This window comes from Mastigoproctus giganteus, chromosome 11, assembly GCF_048544385.1.
Source record: "Mastigoproctus giganteus isolate SK-2022 chromosome 11, ASM4854438v1, whole genome shotgun sequence".
In the NCBI taxonomy this organism is placed as follows: domain Eukaryota; kingdom Metazoa; phylum Arthropoda; class Arachnida; order Uropygi; family Thelyphonidae; genus Mastigoproctus; species Mastigoproctus giganteus.
In genome coordinates, this window is record NC_143585.1 from 176,134,289 (window position 1) to 176,157,216 (window position 22,928).

The 22,928-nt window shown below is 37.5% G+C and overlaps 1 protein-coding gene across 1 annotated transcript in view; it reads right to left on the reverse strand.

Annotated features, from left to right (window-relative positions):
- Window positions 1–12,152: 12,152 nt before the first annotated feature.
- LOC150078586 (voltage-dependent calcium channel subunit alpha-2/delta-3-like) overlaps window positions 12,153–22,928 on the reverse strand; it is a 713,185-nt gene continuing 702,409 nt past the window's right edge. Inside the window, exons 7-8 of the mRNA XM_090384626.1 lie at window positions 12,295–12,355; window positions 12,153–12,159 (exon numbers count right to left, since the gene is read on the reverse strand). Of these exons, the coding sequence (XP_090240752.1) occupies window positions 12,153–12,159; window positions 12,295–12,355 (68 nt within the window). The remainder of the gene's footprint in view (window positions 12,160–12,294; window positions 12,356–22,928) is intronic.

Sequence of the window (22,928 nt, forward strand, 5' to 3'; positions counted from 1 at the left end):
ACACACTCCCATTTCACCCCTCCGTTCATTCCAAATACCTGTCCAGCCCAGCCTTAAATATATACATATATATAAAGTTAAGAGATATAAGTGATAGAGTGAAGAGATATAGAAAAAAAAGTAAGGAAATATATATACAAAAGAGTAAAGAAACAAAAGAAATCATTGTGTGTGTGTGTGTGTGTGTGTGTGTGTAGTATATAACAGAGCTATGGTGCTCAATATGTTTTACGTTGATATCAATATTTGTAGAAGAATAAGAGAAATTTAGCTCAATGTGATATGCAAAACACTTCCATATAATACTCTCCAAAAATTAAAAGCAAATAAAGGATTAATGCGAAATGATTACAATAAAAAATCAATTGAACACAATTCAAAAATTAACTAAAATTCAAAAAATATTTTTTAAAAATTAATTAAAAAATCAATTAAAGTTAAACGTAAATTATGTAAAAGGAAGAAAAATCATTTTTCAAAATTTTAACTTTAATTGATTTTAATTAATTATTTTTAAAATTGTTTTTTGAATTTTAGTTAATTTTTGAATTGTGTTCAATTGATTTTTTACTGTAATCATTTTGCATTAATCTTTTATTTGTTTTAATTTCTGGAGACTATCATACAGAAGTGTTCTATGTACCATATTGAGGTAAATTGTCCTTATTCTTCTACAAATATATATATATATATATATATATATATTAAAAAATAATAATAATAAAAATATATATATATATAAAAATAATAATAATAAAAATATATATATATATATATATATATATTATATATATATATATATAATATATATATATATTATATATATATATTATATATATTATATATATATATATATATATAATATATATACAAATATATATATATATATATATATTAAAAAATAATAATAATAAAAATATATATATATATAAAAAAAATAATAATAAAAATATATATATATATATATATATATATATACTGTATACACACACACAAAACTAAACATGCGTGCACTTGCAGTTATGAAAGATGTATGATGTGTGTTGTACACCCTGTGTACAAAACACATCATACATCTTTTTTGTGGGTAGCTCCCCTTCTAAATAACTATGCAGCCAGGGGTGCACCCTGTTATGGATATAGCCCCCCTGCTGCTGAAACCATAATGCTGATGCCATGCCAGTTCCTTCTTAGGCAGCATGGTATGGAATGCTGACACTGGTTACAGCTGGTCTGACCAGTGTGGCATTGTCAGGTCTCCCTGGCCTTATATATAGCCAATTGGCAACCCCCTCTTCCACATAGGATGCCCTTCTCCTATGACCTAACTCTCCCCACTATGCCTATGGATAGCCCACCTCCCTCCCCCTCCCCACCTTATAACCAATACCTGGTGGATTGTACCACCACAATACTCTATGCTTTTCTCATCTGGGGTTTTCTGTGAACTCCTATGAAGGGCGAGTCCCCTTCATAGGAGTGCTCCTTCTGTCCATTATTCTCCTAATTTCTGAAATCTCCCTATTGTCTACCATCTTTGCCTTCACCTATTCTACACACTCACTGTTACCTCCAATGCTCCCTTCCAATAAAAAATTCACATGCCTTTTATCCTTTTTTTTTTTTTTTTGGGCCTTCCCTGGTATGCTCAGACAACATAACAGTTTGTTCCACCAGAGTATTATAAGTCCCTTACTAAGCTATCTTGCTCCCTCTGCCCAGGATAGAAACTAGAGATGGTGGCGTTCCATGGGTCCCTAGACTAGGTGGCCAGGTGAATGAACAACATAATAAACACCATACTACACAAGCCACACAATACACATTTATCTAGCCTTAAAATAATTTGTATTATGTTTTTTTATTATTATTATTATTAGCCATATGGTGCAAGGAAGCCTGAGGCTTATGCTGCACCAGCCAAAAAAAATTTGAGTTACCCTGTGTGTGTGTGTGTGTGTGTGTGTGTGTGTGTGTGTGTGTGTGTGTGTGTGTGTGTGTGTGTGTGTGTGTGTGGGTGGGTGTGAGTGAGAGAGAGAGAAGTAGAAGAAAATCACCAAGAAAGAGAAGAATGATGATATCCAGCTGAGGACCCTGGGTGTGCCAAGCCCATACTCACCAGATGTGAGCCCCTGGAGTTATACAGTTCTGAACAGATTTGGGGAGAAACCCCTTGGTACCACAAAACTTGATACACCATGCACTATTTAGCAAGTGCTTTCTCTCATGGGATATAGTTTTTATAAAATTACTTTAGCATTTAAATTGGTATTAGTAGTATCAGCATTAGAAAATCTGCTTACCCTGCTAGAAAAGCAAAGTTATAAAGCATCACAAAAAAAATCTCACATCACCTGTCCATTCCCTCCAAAGATTTGTCTAGTTCTTTTTAAATCAAATTACCCACTTCCACAACAACAGTTGGAAGTTTGTCCCAACAATCAACTACCTGCTCGCTGATAGAAACCTTCCACACATCTATCCTACAGCCATCCTTCCTCAATTTCAATTTATGCCATTCCTAATGTGTACAGCCTGAGCAAGAGGAATTCCATGAGCACCAAGTTTGCTGAATCTGCTCAAAGCCTTAAACATCTTAATGAGATCACCTTGCCAGTGTCCAGTCTCCAAATGCTGCAATTTGCAGAACTAAAGCCTTCCTTGATAAAACCCATTTTGTTCAGTTCACCAATCTTGTTGTCCATCTCTGCACCCATTCCAGCAGATGTAATCCTTTCTAAAATGAGGCCGTCAGACCTGTATGCAATACTCAAGATGCAGCCTAACCAGAGCCTTGTACAATCACTTCCTTGTCCCTGCTAGCAAATTTCCTGTGTATCATTGACAAAACCCCATGAACTCTGCTGACAGCCTGTCTGCACTGCTCAGAGAACTTCACATTTAACTGCACAATTACTCCTTAGTCTTTCATTTCCAACTACCTTGAATGAGGTACTACACAGCTGATATGTTAATCTGGGGTTACAGCTATCCATATGCAGTACTTTTGTTTGTCAATGTTAAACTTTAACTGACACCTCTGCCCATCTGCTTAATTTTTCTAGATCTTCTTGCAGTATCTTACTCTGATGACTGTTATTAACCATCCTGCTAACCATTGTACATCTGGCAACTTAGACATGAAGCCCAATATGCATTCGATAACGTCATTAATAAATATAGAAAACAAGAATGGGCTCAGCACTAAATCCCGGCCAACTCCATCAATAACATTAGTCCATGAAGAACAGTGTCTATTGAGAGCCAGTGTCCATTCACCCATTCCTTTATCCATAGCAGTAACGTTTCCTTAATATCGCATTGCTCCAATTTGTTCAGAAGTCTTATGTGCAACAGTGTAAGTAGCAAGATATCAGTCTTATGTGTAACAGTAGCAATGAAGGGCAGAAAAATTATCACCACCTACACCACTAACAGAGTATGACTGTATGCCCAAAATTTCCATGAGGATATTTCTCACAACCCCATATATCAAACTTGCCTGAATCACGATGCAGTTTCCTTGCTAGTACATTCAGTGCATCTGTGGTTACCATTTGGCAAGCACAAGTTGTGCTAAGAAATGCATTAATTGTCTTTCGACACAAGTGTTGGTAACTTTTCTCACCAAGCCCCCAAGGAGTATTTTACAATAGGTATAAATATACATTCATAGAAGAGATTAAGGGATCTCTCCTTAATCTCTTCTATTACAGTGAAGGTGGAACACATTGTGCTATCATCAGCAAAACTATGGATATGATTTCCCATCAATAGAAGAAGGTTGTAATACAACAACCTTTATAATAAAAGAAAAGAGTGGGAGAAAGAACTGAACTTTGGGGAACACCAGCATTAGTAAAGAAGTTAGAAGAAAGAGAGCCATCTACAAACATGCACAGTGAACAGTCAGAGAGAAAACTGGATACCCAATTACAAAATTAGTTGACAAACCATAAAATGGAAGCTTATTTAGAAAACCTTTATGCTATGCCAAACATGATCAAAAGCTTTTGAAAGGTCAACAGCAACTGCTCGAGTTTCAAACGTTTTCATTTAATTTGTCCACAGATAGATAGATAACATAAGCCAGTATATCACCAGTGGATCGACACTAATGGGATCCATACTGGTGGTCATTGATCACATGGAAAGTTTCTAGATAGCTTAGGATTCAGGGAGTTGATGGATTTCTCCATTACTTTAGGAAGAGTAGAAGTAAGTGCAATGATAATTGGAAGGGTGGGATTGGTCACCCTTTTTAAGAACTGGTTGGATATCAGCAAATTTTTAAGCAGAAAAAACCGCCAGTAGAATAAGAAAGTGTAAAAAAGTGACACAAAAAAAAAAATAAGCTCAGGATTGGTATTGGTATGGTTTTTTTTTCTCGAGCAAGGGCTACTTAGGCCATATTGCACCTTAAGCTCAGGAGCACAGGTTTTCAGAACAAGTGGAGAAATACCATCATGATCTGGTGCTTTAGTATTAGCATTAGTAGTGACATATGATGCAAGAAAGCAAGCTTATACAGCAACAGCAAAAAAAAAAAACCATTCCTATTTCACCTATCTATTCCCTTGAATAGTTTATCTAGTTCTTCCTTGAATTTATTTAAGCTATGAACTTCCACAACAACAAATGGATGTTTGTTCCATTGATCAACCACCTGCTGGCTAAAGGCAAACTTTTGCACATCTATTCTGCAATCATTCTTCTTCAACTTGAATTTATGCCTCTCATGCACATAATCTGAGTAAGAGGAAGAATTCCATTAGTATTGAGCTCGCTTTCTTGACATTAAGACTGTTCAAATTTTTTCTGATTTCTTTTTGATGGGAGACCACAGGACACATTGATTGGAGTATACTGAGAATAGTAGGTTGTGGTTCGCCAAGATCACTGATAACTGGAAGAAATCGTGAAACTTAAAAATAGACTGTTGGAAACATCTGAAAAAATGTGAGAAAGAAACTTAATTCACTTTATACTCCAAGTCCTTCTTCATCAATGAAATTTAAAAGAAAAAAAGCAACAAATTAAGAACTTGTTAATGGAAAAAAAAAAAAAACAAAAGAAAAAAAACTTTTTTTAAAACTGTTGAAAATACAACAGTTTGAAAAAAACTACGATGGTAGCAGGTCAGCTTTACCTTTAGCTGAGGTGACAATACAACCATCCATTTTTGACAGAGATGGGAATCGGCATGGACAAAATTTGCAGCCTATTATTAATTAGTTTGGACTGATTAATAACTGCTTCACAATTGTTGCAGGCTTTGGTGTAGGCAGATAATGAACCTGGAGATTTCGATGGAAGCCAATGCAATATGCAACACTCTTATCTTGAACAGTCTTAGCACATTTATTAGAAAACTAAGGTTTAGATAAAGGACAAGGTTTTAAGGTGAAATGTAGAAGAAAGAAGAATAATTTCGCAAACACGACCTGAGCAAATGTTGCAATCAGAAGATTTAAAACAGTAATTCAACCAAAGAAATAAAGATAAAAAAAAAAAAAAAATCTAACATTATCCCATTTTGCATTCTTGTAACTCCAAAGAACATGAGGTTGAGAATAGCCAGGAGAGAAAGACTCCATTGGAGAAGTAACCATCACCAAGTTGTGATCTGAGGTACCTAGGGGACCACTCACCTTGACATTGTACTTGGAAAGGTTTTGGTGATAAAAAGATCAAGAGTGTTGGTTGTGTGGATAGGTTTGTTTGGTATTCTGGTAGGTAAATGAATGATCTGTGCAAGGTCATTAGTAACTGCAAAATGCCTCATCATCTCAACCAGCTAGGTCTGTGCGACTAGAAAACAGAAGCTAGCTGGAGTTTTTGCCATTAAACTCACGAAGGAAAATCACCTCACCATGAGGAAACCTGGAGAAAGTTAAATTTCAAAGAAAGTAAGTCAGAGTTCCAAGTGATTGGTGGATTGGTGCGGGAAAACGATAGAGGCAACAGATGAATTTGACTGAACGTAGCAGAGAGATTTTAAGCCAGGAAAAATAGAAAACAGGAGATTCCAAATTACTATGTATCTGACTGGGAATATCATAGCAGAGCAGACATATGCACAAGTACCATCTTTGAATTCAAGGGAATTGTACAGCAGACAATTAGGACAACTGAGGTGAACAGTGGTTGAATCAACTGATAACTGGAAGAAATCGTGAAACTTAAAAATAGACTGTTGGAAACATCTGAAAAAATGTGAGAAAGAAACTTAATTCACTTTATACTCCAAGTCCTTCTTCAACAATGAAATTTAAAAGAAAAAAGCAACAAATTAAGAATTTGTTAATGGATAAAATAAAAAAAAACTAAAGAAAAACTGAAAACGTGGGTATAAATGATCACACAAATATCATCACGAGTGTACTGTAGTTGAAAGTTAAAGTTGCTGAAACAAAAATTCATAAAATGAATTCTGAAAAAAAAAATAAATTCTTACTGCTATTACCTTGCTATTAACCAAAACAAGTTAAATAATGCAGTGCATTACATGTCAGATGCATTAAATTCTTTTTTCTGAAATAAATTGCATTTTTTTCTCCTTCTTCTGTGATTAACAGACGTGAAAAGTAAATATACTTATGTGTTTATCAATTAATTACTAAGCTGTATAACTTTAAAGAATACATAATAAAACTCTATAGTTCTGTAAACAAGCCATTCAGTTTAATTACAACTGTATAATATATATATATATATATATATATATACACACAAGGCGATTCACTACCAGTGTGACAAATGTACAGGAGGTGTAGGGGGCACAAAGACGAATCGGAATCACATAGCATTGAAGGGTGCGAAATGCCTTCATCATGCGGTAGAGGACATTGAACAGGAGGTTGCATAAACAGCGATCCCGCTGGAAGTCAGCATTTGCGAACCATTTCTGTTGAAGAAACCAAGTAGCAAAAGTCCTCCGGAGTGGATAATTCGCAGGCTCCAATGATTGGACGCGTTCCAGATTAGCATTAGCATTTAGCATTAGTAGAGGCATTTGATGCAAGAAAGCAAGCTTATACAGCATCAGCCAAAAAAAAAAAAAAAAAAACCTACTTCCACTTCACCCCTCTGTTCGTTCAAAATACCTGTCCAGCTGAGCCTTAAACTTATTTAGGCTATCAACCTCCATGACAAGGGATGGAAGTCTGTTCCACCAACCAACCACCCGCTGGCTAAAGACAAATTTCCGCACGTCTATCCTACATCTGTCTTTCCTCAATTTGAATTTATGCCCTCTCAGGTGATTATTCTGAGCTAGAGGAAGAATCCCATCAGCATTGAGCATGCTCAAACCATTCAAGGCTTTATACACCTCTATCAGATCACCTCGCTGGTGCCTAGTCTCCAGACACTGTAATTCGCAAAACTTAAGCCTTTCTTCGTAAGAGCACCCCTTTGTTCCATTCACTAATCTTGTTGCCCTTCTCTGTACTCATTCCAGCATCTCTACATCCTCCTTGAAATGAGGCCTCCAGACCTGTATACAGTACTCTAGGTGTGGCCTGACCATTGCCTTATACAAGGGAATAATCACCTCCTTATCCCTGCTGGAAAAATTCCAGTATATCATTGACAATACTCCATGAGCTACTCTTGCAGCCCATCTGCACTGCTCAGAGAACTTCATGTCTGCCTGCACAACCACCCCCAAGTCCCTTTCATTCTCTACCACTGTCAGTGTAGTACCACAGAGTTGATACGTTGCTCTGGGGTTGCTGTTTCCCATGTGTAGTACTTTACATTTGTCAATGTTAAACTTCATTTGCCACCTCTCAGCCCATCTGCTCAACCTTTCCAGATCCTGTTGCAGCAGCATAGTGTCAGTAGTGTCCTTGACAACCCTGCCAACCTTCATATCATCTGCAAACTTGGACATTAAGCTTGATATACCATCATCAATATCATTTATAAATACAGAAAACAATAATGGACCCAACACTGAGCCCTGAGGGACTCCACTAATAACATTAGTCCACAATGAGCAGTGTCCATTGATTACCACTCTCTGTCTTCTCCCCCTCAACCACCCCTTTATCCATAGCAGCAATTTGCCTCCAATGTCACACTGCTCCAATTTGTGTAGCAGTCTTCCATGTGCAACAGTATCAAAAGCCTTTCTAAGATCCAAGTATATAATATCAAAGCTATTCCCTGCATCCAGATGGTATGAACTCATTTGGTTTGTTGACAGTATCCCCCATACAGTGGATTGGGAAATACCCAATCGTTGGCATATCGCTCGAGTATTCATACTCGGATTGCCTTCTGCAAGGTGTAGGACATTCTCCTCATTGTCTGGTGTGCTCGTTGTTCGCTCTCGATTCATGGTACCTCTCGTGAAAAAACCAGTCTCACGTAACCTTCTGTGCACACGTGCGAAAATCATATGATGAGGAGCACGTCTGTGCGGGAAACGTTCCTGGTACAAGCGCAGAGCGGCACGCCCGTTACAGTCCGCAGATCCATACGCGAGGTGCACGTTGGCCAGTTTAACGTTTGAATACTCGTCCATCCTACTGCCTCAGGAACTGGTTCGCAAATGTTGACTTCCAGTGGGATCGCTGTTCATGCGACCTCCTGTTCAACGTCCTCTACCACATGACGAAGGCATTTCGGACCCTGCAATGCTATGTGATTCCGATTCGTCTTTGTGCCCCCTACACCTCCTGCAAGTTTGTCATACTGGTAGTGAATAACCCTGTGTATATATATATTTATAATTATATTAGTGATAAAAAAAGGAAAGAAAGTTAAAACGACAGTAACTAATATTTATGGGTCAATGCAGTTGCAAGCAATCATGCAATACACCCGTAATGGCTATAGAATATTAAGGAAAATAGAAAATTATTAGAAAAAGTAAATCAATCCAATAATAATACCATCAGGGACCTAAGAAAATGCAAAAAAAAAAAAAAAAAAAAAATATTATCGCTTTTTACCGACAATCTAGATGACTTCAACTGGGGCCAACCACCCAGAATGAAAGCAAAAAAATTCTTCTTACTATCTGCATGTTTCTCTTTGCGTTAACTTAAATTCAATTATTTATTTATAATTATTTTTACCGTATCCATCACATATTATTTTGACGACTATTACATTATGTCCTAGATACGGTCAATATGTAGTATGTATTATATATTTAATCTTATTTTAATCATTAAATTACATTCTCTGTCGGGTAAACGATGATTAATATATGCTTACATTTATATTTTACTAGTAAAATAATAAGAGGAGTTTGCCTCAATATAGTACGTAGAACACTTCCGTATGATACCCTCCAGAAATTAAAACGGAAAAAACGAAAAAATTGACAACTTACCGGTACATTAGAGTAAATTATAAATAATTAAATAATCAATTTAACACAATTCAAATAAATTTAAAACAATTAAAAATCAAATTAACGCAATTACAAGAATCTAGCAAAAATATTCAAAACGATTTTCCTTCCCGAAGCTGACAACTTGACGTTTTGAATATTTTCATTAGATTCTTTTAATTGCGTTAATTTGATTTTTAATTGTTTTAAATTTATTTGAATTGTGTTAAATTGATTATTTAATTATTTATAATTTTCTCTAATGTACCGGTAAGTTGTCAATTTTTTCGTTTTTTCCGTTTTAATTTCTGGAGGGTATCCTACGGAAGTGTTCTATGTACTATATTGAGGTAAACTCCGCTTATTATTTTACTAATATTATTATCAACGTAGAACATATTGAGTATTATAACTCTGATTCATACTATCTAATTTATATTTTACTTATATTTCTTACCTTTGATTCTAATAATTCTAAATTTTCTTAACTTTTTATCATCATTCAACGTTCGATTTATTTACATTCGATTTATATTTGGCCTATACTGGTTTATATTTGGTTTAGATTTAAATTACTTAGCATATATTGATCATCACAGGAACAGAGAACCTCTTGTCGTTTTTTGCCTTCATTCTGGGTGGTTGGCCCCAGTTGAAGTTGTCTAGATTGTCGGTAAAAAGCGATAATAATTTTTTTTTTTTTTTTTTGCGTTTTCTTAGGTCCCTGATGGTATTATTATTGGATTGATTTACTTTTTTCTAATAATTTTCTATTATCCTTAATATTCTATATATTAAGAATATTAAGGATAATAGAAATATCCTTAAGAAAGATTTGTCATACCATCCAAGATTTCGTTATAATTCGACAAATACAAATCTGGCAATAATTATTTATTTTTTTCATATGGTTTGTATTTAAAAAAGGAAATTCACAAATTAAATGTAGTTTTATGCAGTATTGTTAGTTTCATAGAGGCTCAGCAAAGCATCTATGGCCTCTCTAAAACTAACAAGTCTTATATTGTTGTATATGACTCAAGAACATGTCACTTTTGAAGAGATAGTCTCTTCAAAAGTGACACCACAAGTCTCTCTCTCTCTCTCTCTTTCTCTCTCTCTCTCTCTCTCTCTCTCTCTCTCTCTCTCTCTCTCTCTCTCTCTATATATATATATATATATATATATATATATATATATATATATATATAGAATATTAAGGATATTTCTATTATCCTTAATATTCTTAATATATAGAATATTAAGGATAATAGAAAATTATTAGAAAAAGTAAATCAATCCAATAATACCATCAGGGACCTAAGAAAACGCAAAAAAAAAAAAAAAATTATTATCGCTTTTTACCGACAATCTAGACGACTTCAACTGGGGCCAACCACCCAGAATGAAGGCAAAAAACGACAAGAGGAAATTTCATAAATATCTGTCCAAAGTAGCAATGTTGTACAATATTCATTAACTAGGACTGATGTAAAGGTTTACTAAATGTATAGTGTAATCATTTTTTCCATAGCTGTTGGTTCAAAAGAACTGGATGCAGGGAATAACTTTGATATTATATATTTGGATTTTAGAAAGGCTTTTGATACTGTTGCACATGGAAGACTGCTGCACAAATTGGAGCAGTGTGGCATTGGAGGCAAATTGCTGCTATGGATAAGGGGATGGTTGAGTGGCAGAAGACAGAGAGTGGTAATCAATGGACACTGCTCAACGTGGACTAATGTTATTAGTGGAGTTCCTCAGGGTTCAGTGTTGGGTCCGTTGTTGTTTTCGGTGTTTATGAATGATATTGATGATGGGATATCAAGTTTAATGTCCAAGTTTGCAGATGATACAAAGGTTGGCAGGGTTGTTAAGGACACTACTGACGCTATGCTGCTGCAACAGGATCTGGAAAGGTTGAACAGATGGGCTGAGAAGTGGCAAATGAAGTTTAACATTGACAAATGTAAAGTACTACATATGGGAAACAGTAATCCCAGAGCAACGTATCAACTCTGCGGTACTACACTGACAGTGGTGGAGAATGAAAAGGACCTGGGGGTAATTGTGCAGGCAGATATGAAGTTCTCTGAGCAGTGCAGACGAGCTGCAAGAGTAGCTCATGGTGTCTTGTCAATGATATACAGGAATTTTTCTAGCAGGGATAAGGAGGTGATTATTCCCTTGTATAAGGCAATGGTTAGGCCAAATCTTGAGTACTGTATACAGGTCTGGAGGCCTCATTTCAAGAAGGATGTAGAGCTGCTGGAACGGGTACAGAGAAGGGCAACAAGATTAGTGAATGGAACAAAGGGTTGCTTTGTTCCCTTTGCCTTTCTTACGAAGCCTTTCTTACGAAGAAAGGCTTAAGTTTTGCAAATTACAGAGTCTGGAGACTAGGCACCGGCGAGGTGATCAGATAGAGGTGTATAAGGCTTTGAATGGTTTGAGCATGCTCAAGGCCAATGGGATTCTTCATCTTGCTCAGAATAATCACCTCAGAGGGCATAAATTCAAATTGAGGAAGGACGGATGTCGGATAGATGTGCGGAAATTTGCCTTTGGCCAGCGGGTGGTTGGTTGGTGGAACTGACTTCCATCACTTGTTGTTGAAGTTGATAGCCTAAACAAATTTAAAGCTCAACTGGACAGGTATTTCGAACGAACGGAGGGGTGAAATGGGAGTGGTGTGTGTTTTTTTTTTTTTTTTGGCTGATGCTGAATAAGCTTGCTTTCTTGCATCATATGCCTCTACTAATGCTAATGCTAATATACATGGAATCAATAATTTCCTCCTCTAAAAACTGGTAAATTTTAAAAAATTAAAAATATATTTTTAAATAAGAAATTATAAATAATAAAAAAAAAAAAAGAAATCTACTTATGCAACTTCTAACATATCACACATAATTATTAAAAATTTGAAACTGTTTTATTACCATTGTCGAATGCGGCAATCATAGAAATCTGGTCCTTTCCCAGCTTTTTGCCATATGGTAGCTAAAAATTAAAGTAATACTAATAAGATCTAAATACTATGTAGTTTCCTTTGAAAGCAAAAAGAAAACATCACAATTTTCTGGATTTCCAAAATATTAGGGAGAATCATTAATAATGATTCTCACTTTTCTCTGTTTAAAGGAACAAAAGTAAGTAGGTATTAATTAATAATAATTCTCAAAGGAATGATTGAAAATATAATAAAAGTAATCAAGGGCATACCATCCATACAACGTGAGGCATGCATGTATGTATGTATGTATTTATCTACCTTTGTAACAGGCAGTACCTAACAATTCCCTTAAATCTTACTTGTCTCTCTACGATAAGCATTTCTGAATAACCACTTATGAGTGCTATGTTATATGACTGACCTCCAAGCAATTAGCCAGGGGCAATTAGCCAGGGGCAATCACCAGAAGGTAACTGGCTGATCTCCACCAAGGTCATGAGAAGGCAGGACATCTACAAAATAAATAAAACTTAATTGTTGCTTCCTCCACCACCCTGAAATCTTGGAGGGGAAAGATTTCAGGGTGGTGGAGGTTAGGAATAACAGATTTTTGATTCTCTCTTTCCTCCAGAGGAAAGAGAGAATCAAAGTACTCCCCTAAACCATTGGGGAGTACAGAAACTTTTTATTCATCAGAATCCAAGCAAATGGCAGTGGCAGACAGCAGAGAAGTATTTTCACTTGAGGATCCGAACTTCTAGAAATAGAAAGCCCGCCATATGAAGTTCTGAGGCAATAAAGAACATAAGAATCAGTACTATCTACAAAATGCATGTATTATACGTTAATCACAACACAACACCTCTGCCCGAGAAAAACTAATTGCAGTTTCAAATAAAGTAAAAAAATAAAAAAAATTATATATATATATATATATATATATATAGGGTGTCTCAAAAATATTGGTACAAACGTTTAGGGGAGGTAGGTAACAGCTAAAGGAATGTGAATCGCATAGGAATCTATAACCGGAAACGTGACCATAAATCGGTACAAGGTGCTGTTCATCAGTTCGCGAGTGGGAAAATTTCTGGTTTACTCATTCAAGCAGTAGTCACTGCACGAAGAGCATGCATCCATATACGAACTGTGAGCTGGCAGACATGCACCTAGTGTATGGATTAGCAGAGGGCAATAGACGAGCCACTCAACGAATTTAATGAGACCGTTTCCCAGACAGACATGTACCGGACCACCATTTGTTTGCACGTGTGCATCAAAATTTGTGCGATTATGGGTCATTTAGCGGTAACAGGAGTAGTGCGGGCAGACCACGTTCGACGCGAACTCCCGCCATGGAAAAAAGTGTGTTGAATGCCGTCCAGAATAATCCTACTACCAGCACATGTGCCGTTGCCTCAGGAGTGTCTCATTGCAGTGTACAGCATGTCTGGCACCACGATTCCTTACACCCCTTTCATCTCCAAAGGGTTCAGTTATTGCCCCCCCCCAATGGAAAAAAGTGTGTTGAATGCCGTCCAGAATAATCCTACTACCAGCACATGTGCCGTTGCCTCAGGAGTGTCTCGTTGCAGTGTACAGCATGTCTGGCACCACGATTCCTTACACCCCTTTCATCTCCAAAGGGTTCAGTTATTGCCCCCCCCCAAGATCATCCTGCACGTGTGTCTTTTGCACAGTGGTTTCTCCGAGAAAATGTTCAAGACTTGAATTTTCCAGCCTATGTTTTGGTCCCGGATGAGGCTTATTTCACTCGGGAAGGCTTATTCAATCAGCACAATACTCGTGTGTGGGCTCACAACAACCCACACGGTGTGCGTCCCCATGCGGCACAACTTCGTTTCGCAATAAATGTGTGGGCAGGTATGGTCGGTGACTGCTTGGTCGGCCCATACCTGTTACCATCTCGCATGAACTCCGCTTAATATCAGATCTTTCTTGAACAAGTTCTACCAGGGTTACTTGACGATGTTCCAGCAAATGTGATGTTTGTTTGTTTGTTTATTTGGTTTTTAGGAGCATTAGCAACTAAGGCCATATTGCTCCGGGATATGCGATGGTCATTCCCTGACCTTTCCGCATCCTCCGTATTTGGTGGTGACGGGCTTGAACCCCTGTCTAATCAAGAAGCATTTGCTACGCACTGCTACTCCTTCCCACCTGGCTACTGAGGCGCCTGTGTGTGTTCATGACCATTTGAACAGGCGTTTTGGGCGTCGATGGATTGGCCGTGGTGGACCCCGTTGCCTGGCCCCTACGTTCACCTGATTTATCGAGCCTTGATTTCTTTCTGTGAGGGCCCCCTCAAATCTATCATGTATGAATCGCCTGTGGAGACAGAAATGGATCTCGTGGTGAGACCCATCTGCACTGCTGCTACTGTCAAAGAAACTCCAGGTGTGTTCGACCGTGTCTGCCAATCCATGCTGCGTCGGTGTCACGCATGCATCGCGTCTCATGGTGGAACCTTCGAGCATCTGTTGTAAAATCATGAAATGCATCCATCTCTTACTCCATTGTTAATATTATGTCAAATAAATGTTTGCCACTAATTACTGTCTTGTGTCATTTCTGCTTCTTGTGCCTCTATTACTACTTTCCCGTGACGTTTCCGATTATGGGTTCCTATGCGATTCACATTCCTTTAGATGTTACCTACTTCCCCTAAACATTTGTACCAATATTTTTGAGACACCCTATATATAAAATATTGAAGATAATAATAGAAAAGGTAAATAAATCAAATAATACCATTCAGGAATTTAAGAAAAGGCAAAGGATTAAAAAAAAAAAAAAAAAAATTTTATCGCTTTTTACCCACAATCCAGATGACTTCAACTGGGGCCAACCAACCAGACTGAAGGCAAAAAATGACAAGAAGTTCTCTGTTTCTGTAATGATCAATATATGCTAAGTAATTTAAATCTAAACCAAATATAAACCAAATATAGTAATTAAAAATGGTTAAGAAATTTTAGAATCAAAAGTAGGAAAATAAGTAAATTATAAATAAATTATAAATGTAAGCATATATTAATCATCGTTGACCCGACAGAGAATGTAATTTAATGAATAAAATAAGATTAAATATATAATACATACTACATATTTACCATATCCAGGACATAATGTAGTAATGATAATAGTCTTCAGGATCAAAATAATATGTGGTGCCCCTATGTGATGGATATGGTAATAATAAATATAAATAATTAATTAATTAACCAATCAAATTCAAGTTAACACAAAGAGAAACATGCTGATAGTAAGAAGAAAAACTAAACGAGTAGGAATAATAGAACCTGAACTCCATAAAGGCAAAAAATAGTGGTATAGATAAGAAATGGTTTCTCCTACGTCCTCGGATTGCCCTAATAATTTCGGAGAAATAAAAATAAAGAGTGTAGAACAGCTTAAAGACAATACAAAATATAAGTTGTGGCTCGGGTATGCCCAGGATTATTGATATAAATATATATATATATTAGATAGTATGAATCAGAGCTGTAATACTCAATCTGTTCTACGTTGATAATAATATTAGTAAAAATAACAAGAGGAGTTTACCTCAATACAGTATGTAGAACACTTCCGTATGATAACTGGAGTGTATCATATGGAAGTGTTCTACGTACTATATTGAGGTAAACTCCTATTATTATTTTTACTAAATATATATATATACACACATATGTGTGAAAGGTTCTTTGAGTCTACAAAGGGAATATAACCCTGTGCAGACATACAAAAATCAACATTTTCCAAATAGGATAGATATATCAACTCTTCCTGTCAAGGAAGGGATGGATGGAGGGATAGACAATGTGAGCAGTAATAAATTGTAGAATGGTATATACAATCAAAAAATACAGCAACATACTGATTGACATAAATATAAATTAAAGTAGGCCCATGCAAAGAGGGAAAGAAAGAATGAATGCAGTGAGACAATACAGAAAAGGGAGGAATCCACCATCCCTTCCAGGCATTTGTTAAATTATTATACACAGTTATAACAAAACACATGTTATCTTAATTATAAAATTTTAATTATAACAGTGTTTAGTTGCCTCAATTTGTCAAAACGTTAATGCAAACATGAGGGATATGTGTTAGCAACTTGATTCCGATCTAGTGGAGCAGAAATTGTTGAAGATAAACATAAAAAAGGCACCTGGGGTGGATGGGATCTATCCAGTTATATTAAAGGAGGCAGCAAAGGAAGTAAGCAAACCCTTAGCCATAATTATGGGAGCTTCCTTGGACTCAGTGGAGGTTCCCATGGACTGCAGGTGTGCAAATGTATCACCAATTCACAAAGGGGGGGGTCCAAAAGGTGACACAGGTAACTGTAGACCTATTAGTTTAACTTGTATTCCAGGGAAAATAATGGAATCACTGATTAAAGAAACATTGCAGGATAATCTAGACAAGAAGGCAGTAAGAGTTAAGACACAGCAATGAGTTTGTTAAAGGGAGGTCTTGTCTGACCAATCTGATTTTATACAATGATGTGGTCACAAAGGAACTGAATAATTTTGATATCATATACTTGGATTTCAAATAATTTTGATATCATATACTTGGATTTCAGGAAAGCTTTTGATACTGTTCCACATGGAAGACTGCTGTACAAATTGGAGAAGCATGGCATTAAGGGTAAGTTGCTACAATTAGCATTAGCATTTGTAGAGGCATATGATGCAAGAAATCAAGCTTATGCAGCATTAGCCAAAAAAAAAACGCTCCTATTTCATCCCTCCATTCATTCCAAATACCTGTCCAGCTCAGCCTTAAATTTATTTTGGCTATCAACTTCCACAACAAATGACAAGTCTGTTCCGCCAACAAACTACCCACTTGCTAAAGGCAAACTTCCGCACATCTATCCTACATCTGTCTTTCCTCAATTTCAATTTATGCCCTATCAAATGATTATTCTGAGCAAGAGTAAGAATTCCATCAGCATTGAACATGCTCAAACCATTCAAGGCTTTATACACCTCAATCAGATCACATCGCAGGTGCCCAGTCTCTAGACACTGTAATTTGCAAAACTTAAGCCTTTCTTCGTAAGAGCAACCCTTTGTTCTGTTCACTAATCTTGTTGCCCTTCTCTGTACTCGTTCCAACAGCTATACATCCTTCTTAAAATGAGGCTTCCAGATCTTATAAAGTACTCAAGGTATGGCCTGACCATTGCCTTATACAAGGGAATAATCACCTCCTTATCCCTGCTAGAAAAATTCCTGTATATAATTGACAAGACACCATGAGCTACTCTTGCAGACCGTCTGCACTGCTCAGAAAACTTCATATCTGCCTGCACAATTACCCCGAAGTCCTTTTCATTCTCTACCACTGTCGGTGTGGTACCACAGAGTTGATACGTTATCTGGGATTACTGCTTCCCATATGTAGTACTTTACATTTGTCAATGTTAAACTTCTTCCACTTCTCAGCCTATCTGCTCAAATTTTCTAGATCCTGTTGCAGCAGTCAGTGCCATTAACAACCCTACCAACCTTTGTATTTTCTGCAAACTTGGACATTAAGCCTGATATACCATCAATATCATTTATAAATACAGAAAACAACCATGGACCCCAACACTGAACTCTGAGGGACTCCACTAATAACATTAGTCCACTAAGAGCAGTGTCCATTGATTACCACTCTCTGTCTTATCCCACTCAACCATCCCTTTATCCATAGCAGCAATTTGCCTCCAATGCCACACTGCTCCAATTTGTGCAGCAGTCTTCCGTGTGCAACACGGAAGACTGCTGCACAAATCAAAGACTGCTGCACAACACGGAAGACTGCTGCTGTATCAAAGGCCTTTCTAAGATCCAAATATATGATATCAAAGTTATTCTTTACATACAGTTCCTTTGTGACTACATCAGAGTATCCAATCAAATTTGTCAGAAAAGACTTCCTTAACAAACCCATGCTGTATCCAAGCTATAACTGAAGTCTTGTCTAGATGATCCTGCAATGCTTCTTTAACCAGTGCCTCCATTAATTTCCATGGAACAGAAGTTAAACTAACAGGTCTGTAATTACCTGTGTCTCCCTTTGATCCTCCTTTGGGGACTGGGGTCACATTTGCACATCTCCAGTCCATGGGTACCTCCCCTGAGTCCAGGGAAGCTCTCGTAATTATGGCTAAGGGTTTGCTTACTTCCTTTACCGCCTCCTTCAATATAATTGGATAGATTCCATCCACCCCACGTGCCTTTCTTATGTTTATCTTCAACAATTTCTTTCCACTTTACTCTCAGTTATTATAAGATTATCTAGCTTACTGCCAGAGTTGAATACACTTCTGGCATTCCCCCTCCCTGAATAACTCCTCATGTGTGAATGCAGATGCAAAATATTCATTTAGTTTGTTAACTAACTGAGCAGGATCATCAGCAGTTGAACCACCATCGATATCAAGTGGACCAATCTGATTCATCCCCTTCCTTCTAGAGTTTACATAAGTAAAGAACTCTGCTGTTTTTCTTTGCATCCTTTGCCAACGATTTCTTTTAATCTGCCTTCACCTGCCTAACCTCCTTTGTAACTTGGGACCAGCTTATATCTATCATAGGCTTCTGTGTCACATGTTAATTTATATGTATCCCATGTATTTTTCATCTTTGTCACATGTCTTTAACCAATGACTCCATGTTTCCCTGGAAGAGAAGTTAAACTAGCAGTCTGTATTTACTCATGTCAACCTTTGATCCCCCCTTGTGAATGGGGAATAAATTTGCGCTCCTCCTCTGTTAGGACCTCCCATGAATCCAAGGATGCTCTCGTAATATTGCTAAGGGTTTGCTTACTTCATTTGCTGCTTCCTTCAGTATAACTGGATAGATATCCCATCCACCCTACATGCCTTTCTTATATTTTATTTAAACAATTTCTCCTCCACTTTGCTCTCTCTGTACTCATCAGTTTGTTGCCTACCTGAGCAGAATCATCAACAATCGAACCACAGGTATCACGAGTGGACCAATCTAATTCATCCCCTTCCTTCTAGAATTTGCATAAGTAAAGAAGTCTTTTTAGTTTTTCTTCTCATCCTTTGCTAAAGATTTCTTTTAAACCACATTTATTTCCTAACCTTCTTTGTGACTTTATTATAGACTAGCTTGTATATCTACCATATGGTTTTGTGTCGCCTAATAATTTACATTTATCCCATGCATTTTTCTCCTCTGCCACGAGTCTCCTTAGTTCATCTGACATCCATTTAGGCCAAACCTTGCACAGTATTTCTTACTCAACAGTTCGTATGAAAAGCATAGTAGCTTCCAAGATTAATTCCTTTAATGCTTCCCATTAGAATTTGCTGTTGTTGATATCATCAATTGATCCCATAGTATAGTATTTAAAAACTAAAACTGTCTGAGACCACCATAGTTACCATTACAAAAATAAAAACCCTTCCCTTACCCCTGATGGTAGCTATATCTTTAAGGAAATCCCACATCAGTAAACTGTGATCACTGCCACCTAGTTGTTCCTTTATCTGTGGATTCTTAAGTATGAAAAATCACTGCTGATAATCAGATGCAGTCATCCAATAAATCCACAAAAGTCGTGCAGCGTGTGAGTGACCAATCCACAAGTTCCAGTTAATACGTGCAAAGTTAAAATACCCCATTACATGATTCTGACTTACTCACCCGCTATTTCTCTGTATTTCTCTACAACACACTCCTACTCTCAATTTTGCTTTCCCAGTGCTTAGGACACACAAAACTGACTCAACACTGCACTGCCACCCATGTCAATTAATTGCACTGCCTTAATTTTATTTGTTACCTAATTAATAGCACAACACTTCCACCCTTCCTCTCCTTTCTATAGCCATTTTCTCCCCAAATTAAAATTCTGCATTCCTTATACCTGTGACATGTCTGTAATATCCCAACAATATCTGATGTTGATGTCTTGACCAGTACCTCATATTCATTGAATTTATTTACTAAACTCCTAGCATTGGATTTGGATTTGAATTTGGGTTTATTGGCGCAAAAACAACTAAGGTTATACTGCGCCAGGAAACGATTAAAATAACAATAAAGATAAATTCTGGTAACCTTTAAAAAGGTTACCTCGTCAAATTATTTTTATATATATATAAAGCAGTATAAGTTTAAAAATAAATAATCCAATTTATATATGTGTGTATATATTAATAGCTTGTAAAAACTTAAAAACTGCTGACACGTGGTCGTTGTCTGATAAAATCTGACTGAGTGTATAAGGCTCAGTCAGATGAGTAAAAGCGGTAAAATATATATTGCGAACATGGGTAAAATTAGCACAATCTATTAAAATATGCTTTAAAGTTAAAACGGTGTCGCAAGACTCGCACATAGGAGGGTCATCCGCCCTCAGCAGAAAAGAATTTTCTAATGACTGTGTCCTATGCGGAGTCGAGCAAGAACAACTTCCTCGCTCCGATTCCTGCACAGACTAGACTGCCATGTTTCTATTACAGGCTTTATTTGGTATAATTTATTTGTTCTCTGTCTGTGCCATAGTTCTTGCCATTAGGAATATATCTTGTTGCGTATTATTTGCCTGTAGTCTGTATAGGGGACTGACAGGCAACGATTATGAGTGGGTGTTGCTGATTTGGCTGCAGCGTCAGCCAAATCATTTCCCTTTATCCCAATGTGGTTAGGAATCCAGCAGAAGCGGATATCAAACTTGTATTCATGAAGAGAATGTATCTTCTGCTGAACCCGACAAAGAACTGGATGAGAATTGTGTCTCAGAGATAATAAAGCCTGTAATACACTCAAAGAGTCAGAATATATTATTGACCTTTGGAATTGACAAGTTCGAATATGATCCAAGGCTAGCTCTATAGCATACAGCTCGGCAGTGTATATGCTGGATTCAGGAGGAATCTGCTAAGATATTATAGTGTCCGGAAAGACAGCAGCAGATCCTATGCACGATTCAGACTTCGAGCCGTCTGTGTAAAGGGGCAGGAAGTCTGAGTGCTCAGTTTGGTGTATAGAGTAGAGCTGCTGGTAGACAAATGATGAGGTCTCAGACTTTGCCCATTTCTTAAGGGAAAAGTTGCACGGTGGGGGATGTGCATGCCAGGGTGGAGGAATTTCTTTTCGTGTTTGTGCAACCTTGTCTACCACGATGTTAAACTCTCTGAGTAGCTCTTGGACATGAATGCCAAAAGGTCGGTTGGCAGTCTTACGGGTATTGTACAAGTTTTCCCAACGTGGCTCAAAAACGGATGTCCACGTAGGATGGTCTGGGAGGGATTTCAACTTTAAAGCATAGTTTAAAGACAACTGCTTACATCGAAGGAATAATGATGGTTCGTTTGCTTCGACGTATAAGCTCTGGACAGGAGATGTGCGATATGCTCCAGTAGCGATACGGATGGCCTGATGATGGACAGGGTCAAGCCATCGAAGGGTACTGTCTCTGGCTGAGGAGTATACCTGGGCCCCGAAGTCTAATTTGGGTCATACAAGTGCACGGTAAAGCCGTAGTAGGGTGCATCGATCTGCTCCCCAATGCGTGGAGGAGAGAGAGCGGAGAATATTTAGTTCCCTCGTGCATTTTGTACGAAGTTGACGAATATGTTCGAGAAAGGTCAACTTTTTATCAAACACAAGTCCCAAGAATTTTGTGTCTGACACTACTGGAATAACATTTTGTCGGAGCCTTAATTCAGGTTCAGGATGAAGATTACGCTTGCGACAAAAGTGTACGCAAACGGTCTTCTCCGGCGAGAACCTGAAGCCATTAGCAAGTGCCCAGGAATTAAGGCGATCAATGGCTTTCTGCAGTTGTCTTTCAATAACCCACATGTTGCATGACTGACAAAATATGCTAAAGTCATCAACATAGAGGGCACAGTTTACAGTTGGAGGAAGTTGTTCTGTGATGGAATTGACTTTGATGGCAAAAAGCGTGACACTTAAATACTGATCCTTGTGGTACTCCCTCCTCTTGGCTGAAGGAACGAGAGAGTGAGGATCCCACACGAACTTGGAAAGATCGATTGGCTAAAAAGTTTTTAATAAAAATGGGGAGTTGCCCCCTAAGGCCAAGGCTATGCAGATCTTTTAAGATGCCAAATCTCCACGTTGTGTCATACGCTTTCTCCATGTCAAAGAACACCGACACCAAGTGTTCGCGTTTTAGGAAAGCATCCTGGATGGATGCTTCCAATCTAATAAGATGGTCCAAAGTGGACCGGTTCATTCGGAAGCCGCACTGGATGTTGGAGAGAAGGTCATTTGATTCGAGATACCATATTAAACGAGAATTAACCATTCTCTCCAGGATTTTGCACAACAGCTAGTCAGAGCAATAGGACGATAATTGGTGGTGACTTTTGGATCCTTTCCTGGCTTAGGAAAGGCAAGAACGATTGCCTTTCGCCAGGAGTCCGGAAACTGCCCTTCAATAAAGATTCTGTTATACAGAAGGAGCAGACAATCCATAGATTTTGGTGAAAGATGTTTAATCATTTCATAATGGATGCCATCTGGTCCAACAGCACTTGCTTTGGAAAGAGTGAGGGCTCTTTTCAGTTCCTCTATAGTGAATGCC